The 10,264-nt window shown below is 42.4% G+C and overlaps 1 protein-coding gene across 2 annotated transcripts in view; it reads left to right on the top strand.

Moving 5' to 3' along the window:
- The first annotated feature begins 46 nt into the window (after positions 1–46).
- nup37 (nucleoporin 37) overlaps positions 47–10,264 on the top strand; it is a 40,204-nt gene continuing 29,986 nt past the window's right edge. Inside the window, exons 1-4 of one of the 2 annotated variants that reach the window (XM_088923964.1) lie at positions 47–198; positions 5,473–5,656; positions 8,201–8,325; positions 9,923–9,995. In XM_088923964.1, the coding sequence (XP_088780090.1) occupies positions 5,501–5,656; positions 8,201–8,325; positions 9,923–9,995 (354 nt within the window). In that variant the 5' untranslated portion in view covers positions 47–198; positions 5,473–5,500. Of the gene's footprint in view, positions 199–1,991; positions 2,058–5,472; positions 5,657–8,200; positions 8,326–9,922; positions 9,996–10,264 lie in introns of those variants that run through there. The other variant, XM_088923965.1, reaches the window with a different exon arrangement.

Raw genomic sequence — 10,264 nt, 5'->3', positions numbered from 1 at the left:
GAGAGGGGGCAACCTTTCACCCGGATATGATTCTGGGGAGCCAATCAGATGGCTGGAAGCAGAAAACAGACTCGCGCGGGTTCTCTGTTTCTGCGTTGTGCTAGCTGGTGGTACAACTTGAGTTTAACGTGAAAAACCACTGAAATACCACCAACGTGTTGGATTTAGCGACGTTACCTGTGTCATTCCGATATCCTGGTAGGTGCGCTGTTAAGCTGTTGTGGAAAAAGTAATCATATGAACGAGTGACGTCAATTGTTTTCAGTGTAGGGTAATATATATATATATTAATATTGTGAGGACTTTTAAGAAAAAACAACAACAAACGAAATACGTTCGAATGAAAGGAAATTGATTTTGTGTAAACTCGATTGATTTGTAGTTTTATATTAAGGAGAGCACCCGGCGGTGGATGCATGCCAGCATGTTGATTGCAGGGTTTTATCAGAGCACATTCTGTATCAGTGCAAATTTTATCTCCCCTGGCAGCACATGTCGAGCACAACTTCATTTGTGTGCGTTGCTGACTGCTGTTGCTCTTTTAGTCCTCTTTTGTCTCCACCCAGAGCACATTTCGGCTGAGCAGCAACCATGTTGCTCACTGCGCTGTCAAACCGTCCCGTGAAGTTTCAACGAATTTTCTTCTTAAGGCTTCGAGCATATGGAGTTCAGTTTCACTGCGCCGGGTTTCGATTCTTTATCAACCAGTTTCCCTTCGTAAGTTGCATGCAGTAAAGACTGGAAACATATTGCTCCCTTACAAACGTGCTTAGTTTTTTCCTCCTCTTCAACCAGTAGAACCAGTTCCTTCCAGTCCCCGTGAACTGCTTCAACTCAGTGACATCTGTGGGTTTTCAAGCATAAACTGCCCGTACCACAACAATTAGGTCTGGACTTTGACTAGGTCTGGTGAGTCCGTTCTGTAGGTCTTCTGTCCAGCTGGGGTGATATTGACCTGAATCAAATCGCTGCTGGCTTAACTGGACCAGTTTACCAGTTTCTCGATTCAGTCTTAGGGACCGCAGGCACACTGACAGCCCTTGAGACCCAGGACTGAGGAGCCCTGCAGTGCAATACCCCCGGACCTCTGTGTTTCTCCCCCATATCGTATTGCTGGAGCCTCAGACAGTGATCCAAGCTGATTTCTGTCTAAATTGCACTGTTTCTTTGTACCCTGGGATAGCTTTGGTTATGCAGGCATCGGCTCCTCCGCATGTCTTATGTAGTTCACACTCCGTCACGTGAAGAAGTAGACTTTCTTGTGGTTTCTTGATAGGAGCCACCCTAGTTATAGTTCCTTCTCCGAGAATCATGGTAACTCACTGTTCATTTGACCTTTTCCCTGTTTTAGGAGAACCCCCTGCTGTAAAAGAAAGGGAATCTGACACCAGGCCGAGAAATTTGAATTGTTTCTTCTCTTGTCTGCAGAAGCACTTGTACTATGCAGGAACAACTTGAAATGCGAACAAGAGGCACTTCTTTACACAAAGAGTTGTTGGAGTTTAGAACGAGCTACCAAGACATGTTGCTGAAGCCAATACCCTGACTTATTTCAAGAAATCACTGGATTTCTTTCATTCAGACCCCTGAATGACTAGACATTTAACACCTAGATGGACCAAACTTTTGTAACCTTTCCTATTTTCTTACTAAAAGTTATCTGTCGGCTGTTTCTGGCATCAGAGGGAAAAACATTAGCTCATGGTTTATGTGATTTTTCTTTTTTTTAGCAAAAATCGGTATGATTAACAGGTTTCCCTGTGTGTATATTTAAAGCCATCACATAAAATCCAGTTAAAAATAGTTGTCAGATCATAGCAGGATAAAAAATTCCACTCTGCATATCCCCACTTCCAACATTTTTCCTATATAGAGATCAACTTTCATAACGCACTTAAGTCCATTTAACTTTTCCACAGTTTTTTTTTCTTCAACTCCAACCAAGCAAGAAGTGCCAGAAGATAGAATTCCTGTGTGACAGTCGTGGTCCCATAGGGGGAGAAAGTCCTTTCCCATTTTCCCTGTGCTCAGCTGTGCATGCTGATCTCTCTTCCAAGGTGGTCATCTGGATCCCAGGATCCACACTCCAGCAGTTTGATAAGTAGCACATTATTCCTCAGCTTTATTTCTTTGTAACCGACAAGTCATGGTAAATGTTACAAACTAAGCAAATATGTCATGTCAGTTGCTGGCAGTCAAATAAGGAATAATCTAAACACATTCAAGTGTGTTCATGTTCCCAGATTAGTGTTGTGGTTGTGTGATTTTGCCAGATTAATTATTCTGCTGTGATTGCAGTATTTAAAGCATGCATTATGCCACAGAAAATAAGTGCATTAGAAAAGTTTATGTTTTGTACCATGGAGAGAAACTGTAAAGCTGTGCTTTATGCAAAGCATTGTGGGTATCTGAAACAGGCTTCACAGTCAGGGGTTGTTGTGGCTCAAAGTCTGGTCTCCTCCATCGAGCCTGCAAGTAGCTTGATAACATTTTAGGTTACCTAGATACCAAATGAGCAGAATGGTCAGAAAGGCCATTTCTTCTGTTCTTCAGAGCTATAGAAATTCTCAGCAGAAAATGTAAAAAGTACAGTGCCTTACAAATTCAGATGAAAATTGTTAAATACACTTTGCATTGAAGATCATCTGGTAGTTGTCATTTTAATTTTTTTATTCAAATCATGCTCAGACCTACAAATGATTTTATAGTCTTTGAAAAGAGGTTTCTGTACCTGACTGGGGTGATGTTCTGTTGTTATGGGCTCTAAATGTTTATGACCTATATCCCCTGTGGTTCTTTCCTGAGGCTTTCAGATAGCATTAGTGGTTTATGGAATGGGGAATATTGGATTAAAAATTAGAATCTAGGCAATTTAAAGCTTTTTTGCTTAAAAGCAGTACCTTAAAATAAGTGCTTGTCCAGAGTGGCGCCCTACGCTAACGTGATAGGTCTGGGTAAATGGAGCTTTGATCCTGTTACAGCTGTGTCAGCCTGCTTTTGTACATGTGAATATCGGAGAGAGGAAAAGACATGCAGAATACCCCCCTGTGTGAAAGTCTTCACTTAATTCTTGGCTGCAGAGACCACATCTCAACCTGGAGATGCTTCAAAGAAATAAAGATGAGAAAAAATTGAACCACGAAACAAACTCCTGTATCGTATAACTTGTAAAAGTCTATAGAAAAGAGGCTTCTCTCTTCATAACCACTCTGCAATTCTGTTTGACTCCTATTGCGTACTTAATTTGCAATGTTCAGGCGTAGATTTACTTATTAAAATCATCTTGCTTTTTATTCTTAGGTAAAATCTGTGACATGTTTTCTCATAGCTTCTGAATTAATGAGAGAAGTACTACAGTGGCAGAAAAAAAGTTTTTGAACCCCCTCCGTTAGTCTGGATTCTTGTGTGTTGTAGATCTTTGCAAAAGTCTTCGTAAAAGAAAAAGATGAGCTGATTAAATGAGTATTACAAAGACACAAATATATTTGGGTTACTTAGATAACAAAATAGTTTGAAGGATGATACTCCCTCCACTGTGCTGGATGGTCAGGATGAGGTTCTTCTGCTTGAAGGCCGTGTTTGGTTTTTGGTCCACACATCAGTTCTTGTTGTGGCCAGTAGGCTGGTGCAAAGTCTGTGTTTACTCTGGGAAATAGGTTTTCTTGTGTTCTTAATGATAAGGAATACCTTTTCTTATAAATGTAATGTAACAAATCTTACAAGCTGAGGGATATGACCTAAAACCTTTCATTTTTTGAAGGGGTTATTATTACAGAATACTGCGGTACACTGTGCAGGGTGGGATGGCTGTTTTTTTTATCTGTTTTTTGGCTTCTTTAGTTTAAAAAAAACATGACTCATTTTATAAAATAACATAGGGGTTGCTGGGAAACTTCACAGTATTACCTTAAAAGTAGTCCAGATTCAAGTATATTTCAGTAATCGTGATTTAATATTGGTGAAATAGGTAACAACTTAATTACTGGTATTACCCTAACAACTCAACCTAGGAATTGGTATTTGGGAAAATAGGTTACAGAATACTTGAACTTTATTATATGGATTGCTCATTTACTTGTTGGATCAGGCTATTAAGTAATATTGATAACGTGAAATAGTTATCAGATTTTCATAGACAATTTACACAATCCTTTGTTCAGTCTTAATGAAGATATATTGCAGAAGAAATGGTGTGTATCTGAACCAGTATGATTGAGCTCAGTGTTAATAACCATGGCTTTCAGGGTCCTTTGGCAAGACTGATGATTTACGAAGTGGTGATTTTTCCTTCCTTGTAGCTAAGGAATTGAACTTGTTTTCTGCCTTTATAGATTTAAAGGTTCCTTCTGTGGTCTCAAGCATCAGCAGCTCATGACAGGGATATTGTGCACGCCTGGAAACTGTCTGATTGCTCTAATTAGTAGTCATCTGGGCAGTCTTTGTTTCTATGGCAACACACGGCCTGGTAAACAAACATCTCGCAGGTATCCCGGACTGGAAACGGGCAGATGTTGGCGTGCATGAGCCCTGCTGGTCAGAGGGGGCAGTGCATGCAGCATGGGAATTCAATGAGAGCGCCGTAGGCCAGATGGGTGAATGCTGTGTGCCTTCAGGGCTGTGCAATTTTGCCCTTAATCAAACTGAAAACACGTGTTTTGATCTCTGGAGTAAAATCTATAGACGTTCAAGTAGGTAGCTGCGTCAGCCCTCCTCCCGTTCTCCCAGAGTGTTTAGCCCCTTCTTCCCTGCTCCCCGCCTGCTCCCAGCTGCTCTGTCTTTTGTTCTCCCCTGCTTTATCAGCTGCCAGTTTCCCTCTCTCCCTCACACCTGAAGCACGCTCCACAGCTGAAACGTGTTCCTTTCCTTTCCTTTCGGCACGTCATACACCTTTACCTGTTCCTTTGTACTCTAAATTATTGTCCGACACATCTTACATTTACCTGCATGATTGTGTTTTCAGTCATCAGTAGCTGCGAAACTGATGCCCTGGCTTTTCTCAAGAGACGTGTGGAAAGGATCCTCTGATCCTCCATTAGCTACTGAACACAAAATGAGCTAGATGGGTGGATTGGCTTGGTGAAGAAGGCAGCCCTTCGGTGGCACAAGATCAGGTGGAGGAAAAAGAAGTATTTTGACCAGTTGAAATAGGGGGAGCTTTAGGGCAGACTCTTTGAGCCTCGAGTGGAGTTTAGCAGGAAAGCCAGGGTTAAAACTCTTACTCTATCAAACAGGGGTGCGGGGTCCTTGAATGACCTTCAACAGCAGTATCCCCAGTCACTATAGTGTGGCATTGATTAGGAAATACTGCTCCATAATCCAAGTAAGTGACCTAAGGTTCTTATGTAGCTGGGAGTGTAAGACATGCATTAACAGATAAAATATTTTCACTTAACACATGTTTTAGGTAGTATTTGCATGACACCTGAATTCTTATTTGAATAGAAGTGTTGAATATGATTTTTTGCCTTATAGTTGCCTGGCCGTGCAGTAGGTGAGAGAGATGAAGCAGGAGCCAGCAAGAAGTCCCAGCTACGCCGTGCCATGTGAGGATTATGTCCATGTGGTGGAGTTCAGCCCCTTTGAAAGCGGATCTCCGGCTTCACTCATAGCTTATGGTGGCAACCAGTTCGTTGTGGTGGGAACATGCAGATTTCAGGTTTGTGTTCTCTTGAAGAAATTTCATTCATTTAATTGGTATTTTGGGGAGAAAATGGGCTCTGAGTAAGTGCCAGCAAAAACTGCAAAAAAAACCCAAAAGCTAAAATTGATTGCATGATTGTTTACTCCCTTGGCTGTGGCAAACCTACATTTATTTAAAAAGTCATGCCATTACTTGAATGGGCATTGCAATAATGGTTCTCGCGGTTTCAGAATAAATACATCTGCCACTGTAAGGTCCATCAGTCAAGTAGTACATTTTGAAATTTCAAGCAAGAATTTAAGACCACGAAGACCAAGGAGTTTTCAAACGGCTTGGGAATGAGGTTGTTGTCTAACAATGATCCCCATCAAACTTGGCAGAGCTTAGGTGAGTGGGAGACGGAGAGTGGGCGAAAACTGCACCATCATGGTGTACAAAATTGGTAGAGTTGAAAAACTTGCGGCGTTAATTGCTGCCAAAGGTGCTTTCACTTAGTATTGACTCAGGAGTAAATACTTACACGATCAATTGATTGTAGTTCTTGATTTGAAATCCTTTTAAATGGTTGAAATGGTGCAGGGTTAGCCATTTATACAGCACCCTCAGAGCAGCTGGGGTTAAGGGCCTTGCTCAGGAGCCCAATGGAGTAGGATTCCTCTGCCGGCCCCGGGATATGAACCTTCCAGCCACAGGCACAGATCCTGAGCCACAGAGCCACCGACCCGCCCCTTATAAACAGGCTCTGCAGTCCATTGACTTGAACCCAGGCCTTCACATAAAGCAATGTACTCTGGAGGTTTGAACCCGTTTTCTCACTGACTGCAGACCAGCGCACTACACTACGAGTCACAGCGTCGCGATTACACATAACGATGATGCTAAAAATCTCTAAAAATTGTTTTTAATCTTAAACACCATTTTTTCTCTTTCTATGTTGTGCACATTTTGGAATCACCAGATTCTTGAGCGTTATCTAATAACATAACATAACGTCACTTTATTAGCCCTATACAATTTCTTGCATTAGGAATTTGTCTTTTCGCGGACCCCAGCTTGCTCTCCATGAGACACACAGACACACAGACAGGCAGAGAAGCCTGGGGTCAGAGCGCAGGGTCAGCCATTGTACAGCGCCCCTGGAGCAGTTGGGGTTCAGGGCCTTGTTCAGGGGCCCAGTGGAGTAGGATTCCTGGCCGCGGGATTTGAGCCAGCAACCTTCCAGCCACAGACGCAGATCCTGAGCCACAGAGCCACCGCTCCGCCCTGTTATCTCATTAAGACAAAAGCGTGACTACCCTTTGGGATATGTACTCCTGGGTGATTGCAAATGTGGAATGAGAAATGGGTAGCACTTCTGCTCTTTCAGATATCTGATTTCCTGAAAGTTGGTGATGAGTGTTGATATTGCACATCATGCAAAAGATCTATCAGCTTGCATCACCCCACCTTTTCTGGGCATAGCTTGCACGATATTTTCAATGATGTATTCAGCTGCAGGACAGTAAAGTGGTAAGTTGTGGGTTCAATCCAGTCCACTATTCTGGGCAGAGGCTTTCTGGATTTGAAGTCTGGAAAGCCTTGCTTTAATTACACTGCAGAAGCAGCAGGAACTCCTGGTGATAAAAGAAGCTAGTGTTCTTAATGGGGAATGGTTAAACCTTTCTGCTTTTCATGATCAAATAAAAGTCGGGTTTGCACAACAAAAGGCTTTTACAAATGGTGATGTGTACAGATTTTGTGGTTAAAGTGATCAAAGTAAAATCAGAGCATTTGTTTTATAACAACATGCACAAACCAACAGGAGCCTTTCCTTGTGGCTTTTGTTTTCTGGCCTTACTCCTACACTGGTGCAGAGTGAGCAGTGGGGACGTTTCTTCTTCACAGTTTGCGTTCTTTGGTCCCCGGCTTCCCCCTGTCTCAGCTGATTCTCCCACAGGTGTCTACTGCTCTGTGGGCTTTCTTACTATTGGTCCTCAGTCCCAGATTTCTCCCAACAGTACATTTCATAAATGCCTCCAGTGGGGCACCTTTGATCCACAACGAGCTGTTCAATTGTGCTCGTTCTCAGAACGGGTCTCCCCCTTTCCTTCATTTTCTCGTCTTTGTGCCATAAAGCAGTTTCTTTACATTATATTAAAATACCAGCTATGCTGATGCAGGGGTTGGCCTTAGTCTGTGACAAAATAACAATTCCTTTTTTTTTTTTACAGTATAGTGTCTGCATCATTATACTGGGGCATTAGGACCCACATAGAGCGCCCCCTGCTGGTCCAGCTAACACCTCTTCTAGCAGCACCCATTGCTTTCCCAGCAGGCCTCCCATCCAGGTACTGGCCAGGCTCACCTGCTGAGCTTCAGTGGGCTGCTAGCTGCAGGGTGATATAGCTGCTGGCAAAGAGACAAAAAAAACGACACATTATGCACCACTGTTGTGCTCGAGTTACTACAGAGCAGATCCAGGTTCTGTGCAAGTGTGTGTGTCATGACATGCCAGTGTGGTTGTAGAAAATTCATCTCATCTGTCTCTCCCCGTGTTGCTCCATGACACCGATGCGACAGGAGGAAGACACGGAGGTGGAAGGTGTTGAGTACTGTGCCCTCCGGATGTTCCTGCATGGCGTTCCAGTGCAGGCCATTGCATGGAGCCCCGAATCTAGGCTGGACTCACTCCCACAGCAGATCAGGTATTAGAGCTGGGCGATAATTCGATAACGATAATTATTGCGATATAATTTTCCTCGATATAATTTTAACAAAAGTTCGATAAATGTTCGATATATATGTTTATGCTTTGCGCATCATATGCGCATGCGCACAAAATACTGCGCGAGTGCGAGTGTGTGTTGCAGACCGGGCAGCTAACAGATTTGTTTAATGTTTCTTCTGTTTGGCAAGTGTTTGTTGTGTTCTTAAAATAAAGAGTTGTTTTATTTACCAGTTAACTGTCAGGTTTCTTCAACTTTCACTCAGGAGAAAAAATCTGCCTTTAAACTTGAAAGAATGATTTGACATTTATCGTGATAATTATCGATATCGACTGATATGAAAATTTTTATCGTGATAATGTTTTTGGCCATATCGCCCAGCCCTATCGGGTATACATGGCAGCCCTCCTCTGTAAACGCCTGCATTCGCACCCATGCTCTTTAAAAATGTGTGCTGCTGTAACAATGACTTCAGCTGCTCCTGAAAGGACAGCACAGCATCAGTGCCACAGCATAAACTGAGATAATGTCACCAGAGTTTCTTTTTTTTTCTTTTTTCTTTTTTCTTCATGGCCCAGAATATAGAAATATGTTCTAAAACTTCACCAGCCCATTGTCTTGTTCCCTGTAATAATGTATGGGTACCTACCTCAAAAAGAGGTTTAATGTAGGCATTGTTATTACATCTGCTCCCTGTTCTTTGAAATTTACTTTTCTTTTTGTAATGTAGTGCTGTGCAGTTTACTAGGTTAACCAAGTTGTCCATAGCTAATAGAGAGCACTTTTCTTAAGATGAAACTTGTACACTAGTATCTAAGCAAAACTAGTGCACTGGCCAAATTTGAACTGCATTGCTTGTGGGGGGGGGGCTTCACTTTATAGTTCCAGTGCCACTGTCTAATCTAGAGATCATGGTCCACCAGTTCTTCTGAGATACCCTCATAACCCAAACAGCAGATCTTTGTGAAACTCTCCCCGAGTCTGGGAAACCGTGAGAGACTTCCTTTCTTTGGAAAAGGGTCAACATGTTGAGTTTTTGAGACCAATCCTTTTCTCTGAAACCTGTGTCAGTTGACAAAAAAAGTATTGTACGGTTAACCATGCAATACAGCTCTTTAATGCCATGACAGTTTAGCAGGGCCCAAAGTGTAAATATAGCCACTATTGAGGTTTCTCCCTGAACAGTGGAACAGTGGCACTGTGCCGTCCTGTCTGCTGTCTGGTGTCATTATATGTGATTTCAAAGTTATGATTCAACATCTTTGAAGTTCCACAAAAAAGTAAATTAATGTCTTATGAAGAGCATTCCACATTACCGTAATAACTGAAATATCTGAGCTGTTATAAAAAGTATGAAGCATAAACCATGTCAGCGCCCCTCAGTCAGCAGAGGTGGCCTTTTCAAAGTCTTAAACAGAGATCAGTATTATGCCTGTGCCTTAGTGCTGCACGCCACACTGAATCTAGTAATTTTAAGACTCGCTAGGTCCCGTAAAACCTTTTGGTCATATTGATGTTACCTGGTTTGCAAAGACTTGTACTTTTTGAATGTTCTTTTCTCATTCATGTTTTTCAGACTATGTACTGCAGGTGCCGACAAAAAGTTGAGACTCTTAACCTCAGATCTTCGGGAGAGAAGTGATTTGAGGGTAAACATCCGTCCTAGTGTCCTTGAGATTCTCTGAACATCAGTTTGAGTTTTTTTATTGAAAGAAAGCTGTGTGTATACCCCAGTAACCCAAATCTCTAAGAACGCCTTAGTGCCAGGTTCCAGCAGACAGATCTGTGTCATAGAACATCAGTTGACTTCAGAATCTTTTGCAGAAGCTAATGCTCCCTGTCACACAGCTGAGGGATCTGGGGTTGTTGGTCTCAGGTCAGACCACTGGGGGCGGTATATAAACACTCCAGAAACTGA

The sequence above is a fragment of the Atractosteus spatula genome, chromosome 8 (genome assembly GCF_055471065.1).
Source record: "Atractosteus spatula isolate fAtrSpa1 chromosome 8, fAtrSpa1.hap1, whole genome shotgun sequence".
NCBI classification, from domain to species: Eukaryota; Metazoa; Chordata; class Actinopteri; order Semionotiformes; family Lepisosteidae; genus Atractosteus; species Atractosteus spatula.
This window is presented reverse-complemented; position numbering and strand designations above follow the sequence as displayed.